Source organism: Frieseomelitta varia, unplaced genomic scaffold (genome assembly GCF_011392965.1).
Source record: "Frieseomelitta varia isolate USP_RPSP 00005682 unplaced genomic scaffold, Fvar_1.2 scaffold_558, whole genome shotgun sequence".
Taxonomy (NCBI): domain Eukaryota; kingdom Metazoa; phylum Arthropoda; class Insecta; order Hymenoptera; family Apidae; genus Frieseomelitta; species Frieseomelitta varia.
In genome coordinates, this window is record NW_025110321.1 from 105198 (window position 1) to 126842 (window position 21645).

Below are 21645 nucleotides of genomic sequence, written 5' to 3' on the forward strand. Positions count from 1 at the left end.
TCACAAACTAGCAAACTCGAGAAATGCTTTCATTACGATTTAAAATGACAGTAATTAAAATGAAACTAGCCACTTCGAGTTTGAAAATTTTCAACGACTCGAAAGTTTTCAACATTTTCATTCGTTACACCGTTCACGAAAGTTTCTCGAATAAATCAATGAGAATCTACAATTTACGCGTGTATTCGCGCATATTTCACAAAATTCAGAGCTATAGATATTACTACGAATTTTCACGACTCGACATGGATAGATTCTCAATAATTGTTTTAACAATGGAAAGTAGGGGACAATTTCAATCAAATGTAAGTATTACTCATTTATAATTTTTTACGAAGACATTTTAAAAAAAATTTTATCTATACATACATTGTGAGTCATGTGGAAACATTTTGATATTTCAATAGCACTGTAATGAAACACAAGTGTCATGATTATATTTTTATTTAAAGCAGGATACAAGTTTTACATTTATTTAATATCACATAATAAAGCCACACCACGTAGAATCCAAAATTCTGGTGGTCTAATTGTTTGCAACCAAAGCGGTGTTATAAATAATACATACGTTCTTTGCGGTTTCTTGTACACTGGGCACTGTGAATAGCATGAGAGTATTAATAAATTTGAAGTTCTTAATACATTATATATTTACCTGATATAATTTTGGGTCTTTATCAGGGACATTATATAGAGCAAAAATGTGAATAACTGGCATTAATACATATAAAACTTTATTTGCAGATTCACATAATCTGTTATTCCTTCTATCCCATCCAGCCCCTTCAAGAAATAGTCCATATACATAAACACCCTCCTAATAGAGAAGATATTATTTTTATTATTTATTGATGTATTTATTGATATGCACAGATGAGATAATTAACATACTTGAGGTTCAGTTTTAATTTCTTCTGCTGTATAACGTAAGACTTCATTGTGTAAAGTCACATTATCCAAAGCCCAACCTTTGTGAGCCCTTGTTACTTCTTGCCTCATTGCAGTTAAAAATCCTATATAATTAAAGGTTATTTTGCACTAAACATAGTCTATATTATAGAAATAACAAAGTCTATCTGTAAATTTTTATAATACCTTGAGGATTAAAAAATCCAGTCATCCAAAATTTGGCTGGTCTACCAGTGTGTAACCAAGTAGAAAATTGTTTGTTTCTGTCTAACAGTTCAGTATACCAAAAACCAAGAGAAGATGATTCCCATGATTTTGCTCTCCATGATTTTGGTACTCTAGCATCGTATATATTATCAAGAGCATCCCTCAATTCCTAAATATTATTTGCATTATATGAATTTATACTATTTAATGTAAAATTAGAATAAAGAAATTACCTCACACATTATAATAACACCTTCTATAGCAAGTAAAAGATCCTTTAAAGTAGCATCCACTAATGTAATAATTACTTGTATTCGATCAATTTCTTGTTTCAAGAAAATAGTCATTGGTGCAGTGGCGCCTAATACGTGCAATCTGCAGAATAGCAGTTCTCAATCAACAGAAACAATTGTTTAGAAATACTGTTTTGTGTACCTTTCTTTTACTTCAAATGGGTCATAACTTGGTGGCAATTTTTTTAACATTTCCTTTGCTTGCCTAGCTACAATTACTTCTCTAGATTCACCAACACCCACACCTGCCTCTTTTGGTTGTACAGATATTATAGTATCTAAAACAGCCTGTGTAGTGTTACTCTGATATCTATAGAATTATAAATTCCTTGTGAATTCTTTTCAATGTTATTACAGACGGAACGTTGTAAGAAAATATTCTTACGTAATATTTGCATTAGGATGCAAACCATAAACTTGTGGTGGATCTATAGGATTCATTTCATCAATTACTTTTAGATACTCTGTAACTTGCTTATAAACTAGAACTGGATATCCTTTATAGAATACAAAATCTTCTGAAAAGATTGCATCTGAAAACCATAGTTTAGCAAATGTGTTTAGCAATCTTTTGTCATAATCATCCGTAACACGTCCTCCGTATTGTACCTCTCCTATCATGTATCTAAAAGTATGTTTTTATCAAATTTATTTAGTTGATTAATAAAAGCTGATTTATTGTATTACCTTATTGTATGCCAGTTTATTCCTTGTTTTATATCAAAATCATTCAAATGATTATTAATGAACATGCAAGATGCCAGCCAATCTGATAAATTAAATTCATATGGTATATTCCAACCAAGTGGTCCAAATTTTCTTCTTTCTTGCACTATAGTATGTAAAAACGATACTGTGTATATAATTGGTATATATTGTATAGCATCACATTGATCTAGCATTTCTTGATGCATTCCACTATATGTGGCAAGCAAGCCTGCTCTTATTCCTAATATGGATAGGAAAAAATGTAGAAATAATAAATTTTAAAAATTATTCTTAATTTACCTTGTGGAGGTTCATAAGTATATTTTATGGACATTTGCAAAAGAGATATTGGAAAGTCCTTATGTGGTTCTGTAGTAATCCATATACGAAAATTAGGATGGGGATCCTCCATCTCCAGAATAAAATTAACTAATTCTTGCATATATTCCAAACCCAAGTGACAATTTTGACACAGTGCCCAATAACCCTTATAAATTATTTATATAATAATATATATATTTTCATATATTTTCGCTTAAGGTTTGGATAAAAACTAACTTCAGTCTTTGCACTTTGCATTAATTTTCTTGCGTGGACCTCTTGTCCCTGCCCCATTGAGATACTTCTACATATTATCTCCAACTTTTTAGCAAGATGTTCTATACTGTGCGTAGGATCAGAACCCATACTCAGAAAGCAGATCATTGGAGTATCTGGCCTTGATTCATTGAGCATCACATCCAAAAGAGTAATTACAGGCTCTGCATATTTTTCTCCTAATGAAGTTGATATGTATTTTCTTGACTGTGACAGTGTTCTATCTATACACCAAGCTCTAAAAATTCATTACATACATTGTATACAATGTTCTTTAATCAATATATTTCAAACTAAATAATCAGAACAACCTGATTAACAATAAACGCCGAAAAGTATCTAATGCATTATAGCCATTAGGTAATGGTTCTTCTTCTGGAGCAGGTTTATCAAACCATTGCTTCCAAAGCTTTTCAGAAGCTGGAACTTGAGAAGGAATGTACTGAAATTGTCTTAGGGCAGATAGTGCAATTAAATTTAACCAAGTGACATCTGTAATCCATTTGCAAGGTTTTGGTTCAACTGTGTTTAGATCCAAAGCTGCACCACCTTTGATAAAGTACTGGAACTCTTCGTAAGAAATAGCATCGCGTTGTAAATCAATCTTCAACGTCATCAGTAGAATGAACATGTATTTATGAATTTCGTAGAGACCTCTTGCTTTGTATTTGAAGATTTCGTACGTGAGATATTCGATAATGAAATTGATTCTTCGCTGATTAATTGGACTCTTCTCAGATCTAATTTTGAACTTTGGTAATTTTTTGCAAATAAAAATATATTCAAATTAAATCATACATACCTTTCCATAGAAAGATCGAAACGTTCCAAGAATTGAACAAGCGATGTCTGATACATGCAATTGACCAAAGACATGTCGCAAATTAAAAAGTACAATACACTACCACGTGTTGCCACTGGTCGAAATTCTTCTCGAGCTGAATCGATTCTTAATTCCGTGTCTCTCGCTATGTTTAACTTCTCATTTATCTCAGCAGCTGTTTGTTTCGTAATATTTAATACAGACATTAATTCTACATCTTCTATCAAAGGTCCCTGAAAATTAATAAAATATGATACAGTGGAAATTTACAAGTTAAATTAAAATAAGATACATACTTCTACGGTAGTCAATTTGTGTAAAAGATTAGCTTCTAGTTCTTTGATCTTTCTATTATTTGCAGTTACATCTGCTATCAACTGTGTCCTTTCTGTTTCAAGTTCTTTCTTCTCCGTTAAAATAACTCTTCCTAACAATTGATCTTCTAATCCTGTATAACACATAATATATAAAATCAAATCCTATTTTATCAGAAATTACTTGTACCTTTTACAGTAACAGTAAAGTCGATTATAGCGGCACGTGCAAATACTTCCGGAGTATATGACGGATTGGGTAACTTTGTAGTGATGTAAAGTCTAAAATCCTTATGAATATCTACTTCCTTATCACCTAATTTTACCTATAAAAATCATTTATACATATATGATCATTCCTTAAACAATTTGAATACCTTCAAAGAAGTTCCTATTTTTATAAAGTTTTTTTCCAACAAATTATCCAAAACAGGATCCAATTCCTCTCCTACATCTACGATTAGCAATGGGCGGCCCAGAGAAACACAATCTTCCAAATGATTTCTAAAATATTTGTGTGAGAAGAACGTTACCTAAAATCAAACGTCAGAACGCATCAAGATTGTTTTACTAGTTGAATTTAAAAAAAAAAATAAAGAAAAAATATTTCACCTGCAACTGAAATTCTTCCTCTTTGTTCTTGATCCACGTTTTACCTTGTAATTGAGGATCGATTAAAAGAGGATATCTGATTGCATGCGTTACTATAATTCCATTCTGAATGGATAAATCGTCCGTTGGCAGACCTTGCAAACTCCATTCTCCAATCTTTAAAAAACCAGTACTATAATAATTTCGTGAAATTTTGTAATTAATAAATATTTCCTAAATGTTCTACTCACAGTAGCAGTGTCAGTCAAACTAGCCGTAATATTTATTACAAGAGAAACCGGGATCTTTCGAGCATGGATAAAGTCAAACCATTGTCTTTGCAATAAAGACCTGAATTCTTGATTGAAGGGCCCACAATATGATAAGAAACCTATTAGAATTAACACATCGCCAACCAGACGATCTATTTCTGATTTGAAGGCAGCTATTTGCTCCGTCCATCTTATTCTTTCGCCAGAAAGGCCCTCGATCATTGCCGTGGCTGTGTCTGTTTTCGCTTGGCATATTTCTGCTAAATCAACTATTTTCTAACAAGATAAATTTTATTTTAGAGACAGAAAAATTATGAATTAGAATATACAGAGCGCTAGAAAAAGAAAACGGAAAAGTATACATGATAAAAGGATGTTTTTAAGTCTGAATTATCGTCCCCTACGTATATTTTAAATATAAATTACTTGACGTTCTTCCATCACACCATCGAACTCTCTCTGCACCACTTTTAAGTCTTCGTCTTTCGCTTTCAAAAGGCTTTCAGCTTCCATCAGATTTCGATTGGCTTTCTCGTATTTGCTTTCTTGTACAGCCAAATTTGCCTATGAATTTAAATATAGGATAGATTTCATTTTCTTAAGTGGACGATTCAAGCGAAGAATGAATAAACAGTACTTTCAATGGGAGAACATCTTTGTTTATTCCGTAGAATGTAACCATCGAGATGGTCCACTGGATGAGACCAGCAACGTTTCCGCAAGCTTGCTTTGCAGCTTCGTACGTGTACGAGGGATAATTCAAATATGGTTGCATCAGATCGATAGTTTCGGCATTGATATTATCCTTTGGAAAATTTTGCAAGTGATAAAGAAATCTAACATCAGCCATCATCTATAACAGTTAAAATAACAGGGAACTTTTTGTGTATTAAATATTGTCTAAAACATTAATTTTCCGATATTATTAAATAGAATTACTTTTAAGGCTTCAGACCACGAAGGAGTTAAAAATTGTCGTTCGTAGTCAGGCTTAACTGGATCCAATTTTCTTCCAAACAGTATCAACACGCAGTCCATGATGAGAGTAATCAAATATGGTGGTTTGCCTAATTTTCTTACTGTCGCAATATCAGCGGCTTTTATAGTCTGAAATGGAAGAAACAGAATCGTCAAAAATCAAACATTTGAAATTTATAATTATATATCTTCAATTTGTAAATATAAATCAACTTGTAAGGCAGCTTCTGCTTCCAGTAAAGCAGGCTCTGCAGCTTTCAATTTTTGTTCTGCTACAGATTTTTCTTTCGCGATCACTTTCAAAATGGCTTCCGCCTCGTCCTTAGAAACTTGCACCTGTGCTTTCACCATCTCCGCCTCTTTCTTCTTTTCATTCACAGTGACTAAAATCTACGAAATAATGATATCAAAGGTAAAAACAATGCAATAATGAAACCTTTATTATTTTGTTATTCATAAAAATATACGAACAGCCTCGACTTGCACGTTCTTCTCCGCGATTTCCTGTTGATTCTTCTCCAAAACTTTACGCAATTCGTCGACTTGAGCTGCAGCATCGACTAACTTACTCAAACCGCTGCTCATACGATACGACAGCATATTGATATTGTCCAAACGTTCTTTGTAAAGTAGTTTATATCCGCTAAGGAAAGTTAAGAACGATTTTGGTGTCACGTACACCTCTCTGCGGAATCTGCTCAGGAAGAAAGGTCATATCATCCGACATCTGGATTTATACGACAATTAATTGCAGTCAATTAGTATAACACTACCTATCGAAATATTGTACGCAAACGTCATTCACATTATTATGCACGTCTCCCATAACTTCTATTAGCTGTTGTTTTATCTCTACGGGGCATATTATTTTATATTTCTTTATGAAGTGATCACTGACTTCGTATAAAGCATCTATTGGCCATCGCCAGAACCAATTTATCGTACAACCAGATATAAGACCAGGGAATTTCAATGCTCGGGATCTAAACTTCTCGCTAACCTGTAATTCACAAGTAAATGCATGAGCATGTGATGATGTTTGAGAGAAATTTCAATTTTAAAAGTGTATTACACGATTATGTATCTTTTCTATCTGATATAAAAAAAGAAAAAATAATACAGGCAATTTTAAGGATAAAGAGATCATAACTCTTCGAACCCAAAAAGGTTACTCACTGGTGAAAAACATAAGACCATATGCAACTGATCCTTCGCGCGTGTCAAGAAATAATCGTAAAGATTATCCGGAGTTGGTGGTCGCTTTGGGTCGTCCTTTTTCATCATAGGCGTCACTGTCGTTAAAATTTCATCAAGTTCATCTGCTGGAAACAGATTCGCTATTTCTCCAACGCTCAATATGTTATTTATGTACTCCAGGAAAGCTTCCTCTTTTATCTCGTTGTCGGTAAATATGAATGTCTGCCCCTTGCTTCCCACACCAGCTGTATGATACACTTTTCGTAGATCTTCCAGTAAACTTCCAACGCTGTAAGTCCTAGACAAAAACGATGAAGATATTGTGATTGTTATCATATACTTTTGCTCTTCCAATTAATATTAATAAATTAACGAATTATAAGTTGCAAATTACACGTGCCATAATATAACACGTCTATATAAATTTTAATCATATTTCACCTGTTTTTTTTTTTGTCAAGTCAAAAACTCTTCGGTGTGAATTACCTGGTTAATGTAATTTGATAAAAGCTAAAACCAGCGATGAAAGAGGCTAGTCGAGTCAGACTCTGTTTGCCTGATCCTCCAACTCCTACCAGCATCGCGTTGCCTCGAGGAACACCCAGGATTCTCGATATTCGAATCAAATGCACCAGAGCATCGTGGAAGAATACTAAATCCATGCGCATTCCTCGAACGTATTCGTTGAATTGATCCATATTTTGTCGGACCTTTGCAATCACAATCTCGTAACTGTAAAAACGAAATGATGATAGTTTTGATGATAGTGTTAAATAGACGATTAATTAAAGCAATCGCAGTAAGTTGAAATTAACGAATCAAGTTTTTCAAGTAAATTTGTACCTCGGCATCTCCTCGTAAATCTTTGGCGCTTCAAAGACGAAATCTTCCGGTTCATCTCCAGTAGGTTCCGGCGGTTCACGCAGAAAATTCACGAAATATGTTTCGACTGGTATGTAGAAACTAAAATCAGAACCTAACATTTTCTCCGCTGTTTTTCGTAATGTGCTTTTGAACCACTGTGTGTCTTCATTGTTTGTAAATCTAACAACAGTAGAAAATGTAATTATTTATTACTTTATTAAAAAAGAGGATTTTTTTTATATTGTACAACAACCAACCGATCTGCAATTACGCGAGTACATTCGTGTTCCCAGAGCTTTAATAGCCTGCTTCTGGAATCACATTCAGCACTTTCTATTCTGAGGATGCCTTCCCATATTCGAGACAAATCTCTTAAATTAAAGACATAGTGAAACTTTGCTGGCGTTGGCAACATTTTACTCTTAGTCTGCTGCCACAGGACTCTCGTTAAAGGTATTAATTTTGGCAAAAAGTTTACAATACTCTCGTCGAATCTGGTGCTACAAAAGTATCCTTGCCCGATGCTTCCTAAACATTTTTTGGAAACATGTATTAACTTGTTAATTAGCTGTGAAGGTAATTCGTTCAAATTAAATATGTATAGCATAAACGTAACATCACCATTGTCATTATTGCGTTTATATACAATCGAGTATTATCGGGTCATTAGAAGAAAAGAAAATAACGATATACATGAAAAACAGAAACCCATCATTGAAAGCTGTTTTAACATCTAATTAAAATATCTCATAACATGTCGATTTCGCAAATTATTATATGCTCTTACTGAATATCGTGTCCATGGATTTGTTGGATGGTAATGTACAATTAAAAATATTGAATTGTCTCTTGAGCCGCGGTGGAATATCGTTTCTACCCCCACCAGGATGAATCATGGCTGCAAGCAACTGAATATCCTGTATAGTACAGAAATCGCCGGGCTTGTCCAGGGAATAAAAGCCTTTATATTCCATCAGTTGGCGAACGATCTCGTTTGTAATTTGATCACCCCATTCATTTATAGCCGGCATATTTATGTCGTCGATGAAAATGGTCATTTTTCGGCCACCTGGGGGTCCGTAAGTGGTACCCACTCTTTTCTCCACGTAGCTTTCAAATATTCGCTGCGAATCGTATTCCGTTGCATGACAGCTTATCGTTGATACTAATTTTCCAATTTTCTGTTAATTACCTGAACCATATTGGGTGTAGATGCGGAAGAAAAACTGCAAGATTTACAGAGATGTTCTTCTGGATCATAGTGGGACATGTAGCTTTTGACCATAACTGTCTTTGCAGTTCCTTGCTCTCCTGCAAGTTATTTAATAATGTTAATAGATAAGATAGATAATGTTAATAAACTTAAACAGACGTTCGTTTTGTTTTTTTACAATTTGATTTTGATTGTTTTATATACTTTTTTTAGCAAGTGCAATTCATACCTATTAGTAATACTGCTTTCCCCTGTTTCGCAATGACATCGATCAAGAATAAAGTTCTTGTATTGTCTATATTAGGGACTAGAATAGTGTAATATTTTAAGACTTCGTCCGGCGGATAGATGAATTCTGGGACCTTTTCAGACCAATGCATCCATTGGCCATCGTCTGACACTAGGTATTCAAATATGGTTTCATCTTCCTACAACGACCATTATTTCACAGTATAATTATCTTTGCTTTCATATCAAACGATTCCATGCGTATGTGGTATTACCTTGCATTTTGGCCAATTACATTTCGATTGGTGATTAAGTAAGAACTCCTGTAATAAGTTACGTTCATCTAATTCCAATACCGCTCCCAAGCTCCACATTAGCGAGAAAAGAAATATCTTTTCGATGTGATATTCCGGCAGTATTCCTAAATCACGCAAATTTCAATTAAATTTCTTTTTCATACATTTGTGTGAATTTCCAGTCAATATTTCAATTACATAGATTCTTCAAATATTATTATTCCAAGTACTTTCATTATTATAACTTAAGTAAGAGGGACATTGTGTGAAAACATACGTACTAGTCGTATCTTTATTTGTACCAAGCAAACCATCCAACAAATCGATACACTGCCTTATGTAAAGAGCTTCCAAGAGTTGCATCTTTACCGGAAGTTTCGTTTGAACAAAGGTATGGGCGTCGTCGTAAATTTTTTTGAAAAAATTATTCAGCACTTCTACTTGTGCTGGCGGTTGTGTTTTAAACCATGCCTTTTAAAAACCAAGTAAAAATATATTTAAAAATAGAAAAAGATATTCAAGAGTCCTAGGTACAAGGATGAAAGATAATAAAAAATGTTAACATTACTTGTAGAATGGGAGTCCATTTTAGTACAGAAGCACTCATGAACACCATTCCCATACGAGATACCGTAGCTGGCGATGCATTATCAACATTGTCCGGTTCAAAGACCAATTTAGTATTGGATGCCATAATTATACGATCGCCATTCGCTAAAGTTAGCGTCTTATTATCGTCCAGCACGGAGTTTAAGTTCTCGATCCACACAGCATCCACAGGACCGTCCAGGACCATCCATAAATTTTCTGTTTTCTTCGTTTGCGTCGATCTTCTCCATATAATGGAGAAAATTCCATCTGTCCAATCATTCGTCGCTACGTCTAGTCTACCAAACATCTGGGACGCGGTTATGGCCTAAGAACATTGTTACAAATTGCTTATTAAACTTACTATTTTTGTAGGATGTTTCATATGAATAAAAACATTTATCATAAATATGTAATCTATGCTTTTGCATATATGAAACTTATTAAAAATCTTGCTTTGACATTAATAAAAACACTTATTATACATAGTGTAAATTAGTAACTAAAATAAAGAACGATGCTGACTTTGGGATTCATTCTAACTTCTTTATGAGGTATGCCCATTTCTGTTAGAGCTTTCATAAGAGCCCACATGCACATAGTTTTTCCGGATCCTGTCGGTCCAAGCATCATCAAGCCGTGGCGAACCAAAGAGGTTTCGTACAACTAGAAATTACGCGATTGTCTATTATATTGTATTATCATCTCAAATCATCATCATTCGTCATTGAATTATTAAATTTACTTGAACTGCCTTCAAGTTCCATTCTGGATGGTTCATTATACCAAGAGCAACAGTTGCATTTGCAAGTGCTTTTTGCAGATCTTTGTATATTTGAACTCTGAGCTTGATGCCTGGGAACATGTCTTCGATGAGAGACATAAACAAGGGTTCATCTTCGTCTACTAATTTCGACAAATTCATGTCCCTGTAATATCAGAATATAATTTGATTAATTTTATTGAAAAAATCTGTAGTTGGAGGATTTGTTTTACCTTAAAACTCTCATTAAAGTAGTTTCTTCAGAATCAGTGGGATTCGCTCGTTTCTGTGCACCGAGAGTTCGCAAGCAAGACAATATGTTTCTCAAACCGAAATCATAATGTACCTGCTTGCTTAATTGTTCCTCACATAATTTATACAACGTGAAAAACTTTCGTGCCAATAGAACGTTCTCTTTAAAACCACAAGCTGCCAATTTTACACGCATAATTATCTAAACGAACGTGCAATTATCAATGTAACAATAAACTTGTGTTTTATCATTATTCTAGATATTATGTTTAATACTTGTCTATCAGGAACCATCATAGAGACGCTTCTGAATTGTATCTTTAAATTTTCCGGTAATTCTTGACGACCAGCGTAGCCAGGATTCATAGTAATGAAAATCCCAAGCTCGTAGTTTAAATGGTATATTTCACCATCACTGTGTGGTCATATATGTTCTCTTATTGTCAATACGTTAAATGTAATACCAATAATTATTATTAGATAATAACAATTAAAAATATTTTCAGATAATGAGAAAAGAGTCTTTTAGGAAATATTTACAGGAAATATATACAGGAAAATTGATTTTTAGAATAGTCCTTAAGATCGTACGATCTGATTGATGCTCTAATGAATATACCTAAAAAGAAAATTTGCTTTTCTTTCCTTTCTTGCTGTAAGTACAATCGCTATTTGCTGAGCAGCGACGGACAGAACTGGCAAATCGATACGATTAAACTCGTCGAAGCAGCCCCAGGTTCCGGACATGGCTAATCCTTTAAATATTCTGCCTAGACCGCGGAAATCCATTTGGTCGGAGCAATTAAATACCACCACGTATTTTCCAAGGGCTTTCCCCATATCCTTCGTGGTTTCTGTTTTGCCAGTGCCGGCCGGCCCTGCTGGTGCACCTCCAAAGTTCATACCTGAGAATACACATCGAATTCAATAAAATAATGGTTAAAATTATCGTACAGAACATATAAATACGTTTATACAGAAGAGATATTTTTCTTTTTGCTTTAAACATAAAGATATTGGTTTCAAATTCGTGTTTTCTTTTTTTTTTATAAAAGCAACTAAGGAGAAAAACAAATGCACAGTGAAGATAATCTTACCCACGGCTTGAGCTAATGTTATGTAGCATCTATCAGTGAGGGGAGTAATGGCAAGTCGATCGGTGCAACCTAGAAACTCGTTCTGATAGACGAAATCTATATCCGTTACTTGTATAGGGACGTCTTCTGTTTCAGCGTCGTAATAATATCTGCATTGCTTCAACCACTCGAAATCACCGACATTGCGAATTCTCATACGACACAGATCGTCGAATATATCTCTAAGAAAAATTCGCAAAAATTAATATTTATTGCTAAATAAAATTTTCATAAAATAAAATGATAATGTAACATTTTCCAACGTAAGAGATGATACAAAATAGAGACAAAGATTAAAACAGATATCATAAAGTTAGTTCTTGATTTTTCCATAACATGGAACATGATACACATACGGTATATACCTTTGATGCACGTGAATAGTAATCAATGCCTCGTACTTCGCCCTCGCGTACTTTGATAAGTCTTTAACGGTTACTTCAATGAGACTGTTCAATAAATCGAGAAACCATTGATTTGTTCGCTTCATTATGTTTCTGTCTCGTCTTACTGTATTGAGAGCTACTTCAGAGTCGTGAGTCCATAAAACTTGCAAGGCTAATAATCCTACCTGTTACGTTATATTGTAACTTATAATCGAAAACACACGACAATTTCTTCTGTGTTTTATATTTTATCAAATTTACTATTTATCAATCTAACTATCAAATTATCAAATTTACTATTTGTCAATCGAACTCTTAAAGACTAATGAGGGTGAATGTGAAATTTCATCCCACATATTCCATTTCATTCCAGTGTAATAACTAACAAATAATAATCCTTCTACTCTTCATTTAATATCGAATAAAACAGTTCTATTCGTTCAATTTTATTAACTTTTTTAATTTAAAAAAAGTGCGATCAAAAGATCAGAATTGTTAAAACTATTACTTGTAAAATTGAATTGTCGATCAACTGTATAATATCAAAGTCTTCGTTAGGAAGAGTCTGCAACCCTTGGGAGATTGCACTGCCAACAGAGAATTGATGAACCGTTAACAAAGTGTTCAACCAATTCTCCACAAGCCCTGTACATATAACATCCTTCTCTGTTAGCACTTTCTCGTTTTCGCGCGAATACATGGCTACGATCCTTTCATACTCTTTCTCGTGAAACTCTAACTGCAATCAAGAAAAATCTAAATTGTGCACGAATCTAATAGTAAAAAGAAGAAGATATTTAGATAAATTATTACTTTTCCTATATTGTCGAAGAAACCGTCGAGATACTTCTGTATGGTGTGACAATCTGCTGCTTGGCCAAGTATTTCCAGCAACGTGGGGTCTGATATGAAGCAAAATCTTGGAAATATGCTTCGTTTCGTTTCCAAATATCTGCACAGGTAAGTATGATTTTGCTTCAATTAATTTCAAACACGTTACTTCTACGTTCTTTCTATCGTTTACGATGAAATTTATTTCTCTGGCGCTAGAAAACTTTTTAAATTTAAGAAAAATATAAGAAAATCGAAATTGTTATGCTAAAGATTTCTTTACGATATTAAGTATCGTATTTTTCAACTGAGAGTGAAACGAAATTGGAACATATAAAATTTCAGAAAAGCAGCAGCGTTAACGACAGTATTAAAGGAATGAATTTTAATACCCGCTGAGAGATTTCTGACAAGATTCCAACTGTTCCAACAAATGTGGCAAAAATTGTGTCATTGTTTCATCTCCAGTGCAAGTTTCCACTGCGTTCACCCTCTCACGTGCTCGATACATTATCTTCATCCACGCTTTGTCGATATTCTGTAATGTTTAACATACTACCGGACTATCGGAATTTGACTCTTAAAAACTAACACAGATTAAATTTTACCCCATGTGAAATTTTGTTTTAACATTATCGTTCCAATTTGCCTTCGATATGTATCAATACGAAAAAAAAAAAAAGGATCTATCGAGATGAAAGTTTGCTTATAACAACATAAAGATAACTTTTTTTTTTTACAGCTTTTAGAGATTAATTATTTACATTGAAACGTTTTGCCTCCGCTGGAAGTTGTTTCGATATATCTCCGCCAATGAATACAGCTTCTAAATAAGCCCATAGATTCTGAACATTGAGCCATTTTGCCAAGATCTCAGAGGTATTGCTGAGTTTATTTTGCCACAGTTGTATATCCTTTTTGAAAGGCGCGTTATATCTAAATTATATTATCCAAGTGATAACAGTGTTGTTCATTCAATGTTAAATATTCCTTCATATGAATTAAATACCGATTTGCCAGCAGTGAACTAATGATCATCAAACTATCCTCGAGCTGAGATATTATCTCCAACGTTTCCACGCCTTTTAAGAGCAATTCTCCTCTCTGCTTGAACGTGGAGAATTGTAAATCCACGATGGCCCATTCTGCTATGATCTGTTTTAGTTTGCTCTCTATTTCTTGCTCCTTCACTGCGCTTATGCATATATCCTGCGAAAATATGGAAATATTAAAATATCAAAACATATTATATTAAATACTAAATATTTATACAAAATACATTAAATATTAATTATTATCGTATCGTCTTACTGAGTCATTCTATAAATAATTCTTTCATATACATACGGTATATATCGACATTTAATACGTTTATAAAATAAAAATTAAATTAATCAGTGAACGATATTGCGTGTTGAAACCATACCTCGACTTCGTCTTTGTACTTCAATAAAGGTGCCTGCATCACGTTGGCCAATGTAAATGCCTCCGACTCAACATCAAAGTAGTATTTGCACAATTTCGACATTCTTTCCCAATGTCTCTCTTGCATCGCTTTATTAGCCATCATCTCTAACAATGGGCAAGTTTCGTTAAAGTCGTCGATTTTCTTTTTCAAGTCGATGTAGGCTGGCCACTCTCTCATAACCTTTGGTAGTCTTCGACATCTGACATAGAATTGTAAAATTACGTTACACGTTGTGCTTACAACGCAAATCTGCAATTTATAGTCACAACTATACACAACTATGTCACAATTAAATTAATAAAATTTGAAACAAATCCGAGAATTTGTGTAAAAGTTAAATGATACTTGTAGAACAAACATATATGGAGTAAAAGAAAATTAGTAAATAACCATTTTGAGCATAAAATGTATTGACCTATTCTGAAATTCGGCTAGTTCAGTCATTATGGATTCGATATCGATCTCTGCCCAAGGTATCTCGTAGTAGCTGTCGATCGTTCGTATAACTTGCAAATACAAGGAGTATAACTTCTGTAGTAAATTAATTTCCCTCTTTCTTTGATGAAGAGCCGGGTAGTCTGTTATTTCAATGCCGAATAAACTTTCCCCGCTGCTGTAAGTCTGGTACTTCTCCCATAACTCGTCAAGACGGGCATGAAAGAATATCAGCCTAAGAAAATTAATTGCGAATAATAGATCAATTATAAACTAAAATAATGTTTATTTTTCTATTTACTTAACGTTGGAACTACCAGTGTTATAATATCCTAAATACGAATTAACAATAAGTTAGCTAGTTAATCAGAATTAAGATCTTACATTTTACAATATCAGTGTTTTGAGAAAATATAGTGTTGCAAAATAATGTATTATTCGTAAATGATACCGATCACTAGCTTCTTTAGCCGGTATTCCTTCAACCATAGGACCGTTCAGCTCAAAGTCAAAATCAAAATTGATCACATCTTGCTTAAATATCGCAACACCATCCGTCAATTCCTTTTTCAATGGCTCTTGCATTTCGCATATTTTTGCTTGTACTTGTTTCGCCTTGTAGCATCGAACAATTCATTGGCAAATGCACATATCAACATGTAATAATTATAATTTTTCAGACATAATTACCGTGTTCAACATGTTTGTGAAATTGTATCGTAAACCGTCCACGATATCCTGTTCCTCCTTCGAGACAAGAATATTAAACTTTCCCATTAATGTGTACGTTTCCTCGATCAAGATCAACTCTATATCCAACGATATGAAATCGTCTCGTATCTCGCTTAAACACTTCATCGCGATCCTTACGTCTTCCAGGTCCTTTATTTTCCTGGCTAAAACCTTGTTCTTCTCGTTTATGTATTCGATGATTCTTTTTAATTTCTCCTTGTAAGTTGCAGACAACTTCTGCCCCAGTGATATCTTCCATACACGTGCCTCAACCAGAAATGCTAACTTCAATTTGTCTAGACATTTACATTACAGTTACAGTTTCATTGAAAATTTATTGTCATTTTATTTTATAGTTTATAGTAATGTCTATGTAAATTCAAAAAAAAATTATATATATATATTAAATCATTACCCATGCTAATTTCTATAGGACCGACTACGTGTTTGTTTGGCAGATGTTGAATCTCATCGACTAAACTGTCGTATTCCATGAACTTCTCTTTGATCTCTTGAGTGATAGGCTCGGAATCGACGAAACTTTGAATGATATTATCTTTGTCTTCGGACCATATGTAAGAATATTGCAAGTAAATCTACTTGAAAAGTACAAACTGCATATATCATCCGTTGGAATTACACGTGTATGTGTGTACAAGCATCTCTCAAACAACATCGTTCATTGGTTCCATTATATTTAAAATCAAGTATTATACTTTCAGGCGTACAGTGAATTTTGACGATTATTGTACATATTAATACATTTTAAATTATTACACGTTTATATATTTTAGATTATTACACTCATGACGTTGTTCGAGAATTGTTTGTACATATATTCAAAATTGGGAAAAGAAAGGGTGAAAGTACATTGGCAATTTCATCGATGTCTTGCTTTACGGCAAAAATTGCACCTTGCAGGCTCATTATGCTACGTACTATCTCTTTGTGATCCGATATTATGTGATAATAATTCTTCCGAGGAATTGCATTATTTTCTGTATTATTGAGAAAATCATTAATGTGTATTGTATACGATTATAAAAATTGAAGAGTTTGTAGCAATAGTGAAATCAACTTTGTTGCTACTATGCACGGTTCATAACGTTTCCGATTTGCTATTTTTCGTTTCTACTACTGCAAGAAACGAACCTTGTGTATTTGATACGACATTTTCAGATTTCAGATTATAATAACGTTGTCCCCATGCTGTGACTTGTTTGTAAATTTCCAGAACGCTACTCACTAATTTTCCAAAACAATACTGTAATTCCTCTATAGGGGGTACTATCACGATATTTGGTATTTGCAAGACGAACGTCGTCAAAAGTATCGGTTTCATCCTCAATTCGTCATTATCGTGTATCAGATGACTATATAGTCATGCAAAAAGTCATTTTTTTTTTTTTTTTTAGTAACGTTACTTCATAGAGAAATTAAAATTGAACGAACCTCATATTAGTGACTTTTTTCTTTAATAACTCGAGCGAGTTTTTGGTGCACTTTACTAAGGCTTCTACGAGTTTATTATGGAAATAAGCGAATAACTCCATGCAATCATTGTGCACCCGATTTATTTGAACTTTACGTGTTCTCTCGATAGGGGCAAAACCTACAATTAGTTAATAAATACAAATTATTGTATTCGTAAATCATACAAGATCCGTTTAACCTGTCTATAACGTTAGGTTCGTTACATACTAATTTAAAATTCCACTGACTAACTAACTAACTAACTAATTAACAGTAAAATATCAACACCTGGTTCATATTTTCCCTTTGTCAATTTCGTCTGTGAGATATGCTTGTGTATTTTATCCGGATCCATCCAATTGTATTTAATATCCTGAACAGTCTCGTCGATTATGAAGTCCATAAACTTATTAATAATAGCAGTAACTGCTTTCTCCGCTGCTGACGATTTAATTTCCAAATCGACTGCTATTGTAAGTCCGTATGCCATATTATCGTCTAAAAGTTGAGCAGGAGTCTTTGCATAATCATCGAGTTTCACTAGAATAACTTCTGATATGGATTCGAAAACTTCGTCGACTCTTGCTTCTTTCATGTCTCTTATATCTTTGACAAAAATCTGCACCGACGCAAGTGCATTCTTTATCTCCTTACACACTTCGTCAATGTTTAAAGACGTCCATGTGATTACTGATAAACAAGGTTGAAAGGCGATCTCGAGATTAACAAGAACAATTTTTATCAAAATCAAAAATAATATCGGTATCGTTCGTCTAAAATCGTAGAATAAAAATCTGAGGTATAAAAATTTCTTATTTCTTCAAAAAAAAAAAAAATAGATACGAAGGATGTACCTCAGTGTATTATTTTCGTCGACCAATTGCTTTACAATTTCATACGATGAGAAAATTCTCTCTTTACAAAATGTTATTATTTGTATAAAATCTGACACTTCCAAGTCAAACCTAGCCATATGTTCTGATTCACGTATCACCTCGATAATGTACGAATCGAAGTTCAGATGATACTTGTTCGTATCTGGGTGTCTTATTATCAATGGTGAGGCTAACGCCAATCGAACCTATCAAATAATATATGTTCATATTTTATGCATAAAAATTCACAATCTGCTCGTCTTGTACGACGACTGTACTTACAATTTCTGAACAATCGTACCATGCTTTATGATATATCATTTCATAATGTATAAAAACAGTGATCAAGGCATTGTAAATTCTAATGCATCTCTGCATATGATCGTGAGTAATCACTCTTTTGCACTTTTTGTATATTTCCATCGGAGTTTCGATACGCCTGAAAAGTTGTCGGATCCATAAAATACGGCCAGCAATAGGTGGAACATTTCGCGGTATCGGAGGATCCGATCTGTCTTCGTTGTATCTATCTCGTACATCCTCAATTTCTTTTTGAAACAGTGTAATGAGTTCTAAGTACTTCCTGTCGATTCTCAGATGTTTGAACTTCAATTTTTGAAATCTGTATAAATCAATTGGCAAAATTTTTGAATATTTTGCACGTGTAACACGTTACAAAAGAGTTGGTGAAGATGTTCAATTTTTCTATTATACATTAAATACCTTGCTACTATCCTCAATGCTTCTGTTATATTTGGCGCGTCCGAGACGCATTTATAAAAGAAGTTTCTTAATTCTATTTCTGTCTCTGCCACATTTTTCTTATAATTATCGTAATCAAAATCAAAATATGGTTTCCTATGATTTAATGGATCATAGTCTTTGGATGAAATATCCTGAAAGAAACTGAAGAATTTGTTCGCAAATACGTCTATTCCCTCTATTGCGGAATTGTAAAGAATTAGATATGTTAACATTGTTTGTAAAACATCCATAATCTGGAATGTATTTATAAGTTATTTTTAATGATTTCCTCTTTTTCAAAGGTAAGAATGATTTAATAAAACAGTTTATCACTGACTTTTATTATTCTCGCTTTGAAAGTATTAGACTTCCCGAAAACGTACATTTCAGATACCTCAAAAGGTTTTTCATCGGCAGATTCTCTTACATTTCTGCACATTGCGATATAATATTCGTGATATTGTTCGCATAATTTAATGCAATCCTAAGTAAAGAAAATTCCATAATAAATCGGATTTATTTAGAATTTTGTTTAATTAATATTTGCCTTTATTTTGGATATCATAACTGATTTTGCTTCGTTCCAAATATTTATCTTACCATCCTCCGTTAAATATGCTTTGCATGCTAAAATCATTTGATTCGTCATCTGAAAAATTGATAATCAGATTATTGATATTGTAGAATATATAAATGCGAGGTAAACCTCTTAATTTTTATCATGTTTTGAGGGTAATACTTTTACAAACACCGCTGTGACCATTCGTCTGGTATTAAAAAATCGGGAAGTGGCGTATATCATTCGTATAACGTACATGAGGGGAGGCAAATATTCTCCTATTTTTGTTGGATCAAGCCTGTACAAAGGTTGAGTAAATTTTTCTAGCGCATATAAATATTTTACATTATCTTGTGCGAGAATTTGGATCATTTTAACGTGACGTTCCAGCAACCTCCATTTCTACACGTAAAACCTTGTGAAATTCTTATCAGCTATGAATTAATTTAAATAAAAAAGAGGATATATCTTACAATACACATACTTTCATGCGTTTCGATTTTATTTTTGTTAAGAAATCTATATATTTCTGAGTGACTGGAGATTTAATGTGTTCAATAATTGATGAAAAACGAGCAAGCAATCTTCTCCAATAAGCGAGTTCTGCATTTGGACCCATTTTTTCCGTTTCTCTGCGTAATTGTTGACTCTGAACAACAGCCTGTACGGCCAAATATATATTATTTCTTAATGAATTAAAATAAACAACATTCATAGACTTTACCCGTTCCATACTTTTCTTCCATAGCTTGACATTATTTTCTATGGCTTCTATAGCTTCTGGATTACGAAGACTTTTTTTATTATCCTCGGGTGATGCTAAGTACTTGTTATAAACCTCCCAATCAGTATAAAATCTTATTGTGTTTTCTAAGTCTAGCTTTGTCACTAAAAAAATTATAACAATAATAGCTTCATACACATGTGACTATCTTGATCTTAAATGATTATCTCACTGCTTAAAAATTCACAAAAGTCTCTAAAATCACAAATAAAATTGTTTATGACTTTGTCACCAGCTTCAGATTTTGACAGTTCACCCCATACTTTGTTAACAATTATTGCCGGCAAGTTTAGCCTTAGAATTACATCTGATATGGCTGCAAGTGCGCTTTGAGATACTGGATCAACTTCTGCATATGCATAATATGTTTCCTATTTAAAGTTTCAATATTGTATTGTATGAAATTAATTTCGATAGACATGCTAAAAACATACATCTTGAAGATACTTTGTTTCTAAATCAATGTCTGATTTCAGTCTGTAAACTATAACACATTTGCCAGAAAGTCGTTCTGTAGAACCATCAGTGACACAGCAACGTATTACTTCAGTTTCTTGTTCATATTGCGGGATCCACCTTCCTGACTCTATTTTTCATACGTTCAAGATATCGACTACATTGATTATACGTTCAAAATTCAGAGAAATATACGTAACAAGAGAACAGTTTATGATACCAAACGGAGGTGGTTCCATTGGCTGATAGTGTATAAGAATCGCATGTTTCCCATCTTTAACAAAGAAACTACCAAGAACACTGATATATTCGTCTTTATCAATAACTCCTTCTTCCAAGGTATCAGGGTCTATATTTAAAATGAAGGCAGCAACTTCCAAGACCTGTCTATGTGTTGCCTTGAGTAATCCTTGTCTAGCGTTTCGATTCTCCTTAAATTTCGCCTGTACATATATATGACAGAGTAATAAGATTTAAACGAGACAGTCCACTAAATGATACTTGTACTTCAATTCAATATAATTCTACACTTTACGCACAAGTCGCTCTTTCAAACTTTCGGTGGGTATTTTCTCCAAAGCAACTCTTCTTTTTAACAGCTCGGCGATGCGACGGTCAATCGCAGGCTTTGTGTAGTCCCGAGCTGCAAAATACGCAGTTACGTGCGGCATTA

At 33.6% G+C, this 21645-nt stretch overlaps 3 protein-coding genes across 3 annotated transcripts in view; 1 reads left to right on the top strand and 2 right to left on the bottom strand.

Annotated features, from left to right (window-relative positions):
* Positions 1–421: 421 nt before the first annotated feature.
* LOC122533881 (dynein axonemal heavy chain 8) lies at positions 422–19612 on the bottom strand. The gene is made up of 58 exons (XM_043664007.1): positions 19511–19612; positions 19153–19427; positions 18712–19051; positions 18409–18635; positions 17843–18327; positions 17534–17693; positions 17234–17454; positions 16952–17079; positions 16497–16677; positions 16040–16377; positions 15801–15964; positions 15330–15584; positions 14873–15113; positions 14456–14655; positions 14211–14382; positions 13839–13984; positions 13429–13567; positions 13124–13354; positions 12595–12800; positions 12191–12411; positions 11713–11998; positions 11370–11508; positions 11075–11295; positions 10824–11007; positions 10604–10744; positions 10059–10406; positions 9772–9961; positions 9470–9615; positions 9196–9394; positions 8946–9064; positions 8541–8877; positions 8011–8281; positions 7733–7933; positions 7376–7621; positions 6869–7187; positions 6466–6692; positions 6164–6386; positions 5906–6082; positions 5654–5821; positions 5352–5567; positions 5141–5278; positions 4694–4990; positions 4464–4619; positions 4229–4384; positions 4042–4177; positions 3834–3985; positions 3517–3770; positions 3026–3454; positions 2676–2952; positions 2418–2604; positions 2097–2358; positions 1795–2034; positions 1552–1719; positions 1350–1491; positions 1096–1285; positions 892–1013; positions 656–817; positions 422–597 (listed from the first exon to the last, which is right to left on the bottom strand). The coding sequence occupies exons 1-58, from the start codon at positions 19610–19612 to the stop codon at positions 472–474; spliced, it is 12384 nt and encodes a 4127-aa protein (XP_043519942.1). The 3' UTR covers positions 422–471.
* Positions 7819–21645, top strand: part of LOC122533882 (vacuolar protein sorting-associated protein 13B) — a 28582-nt gene continuing 14755 nt past the window's right edge. The window contains exon 1 of the mRNA XM_043664009.1: positions 7819–7841. The gene's annotated coding sequence lies outside the window, so the exon portion shown is untranslated. The remainder of the gene's footprint in view (positions 7842–21645) is intronic.
* Positions 19657–21643, bottom strand: LOC122533884 (dynein axonemal heavy chain 8-like). The gene is made up of 8 exons (XM_043664015.1): positions 21512–21643; positions 21193–21415; positions 20951–21102; positions 20689–20887; positions 20457–20620; positions 20217–20393; positions 19913–20134; positions 19657–19822 (listed from the first exon to the last, which is right to left on the bottom strand). The coding sequence occupies exons 1-8, from the start codon at positions 21641–21643 to the stop codon at positions 19706–19708; spliced, it is 1386 nt and encodes a 461-aa protein (XP_043519950.1). The 3' UTR covers positions 19657–19705.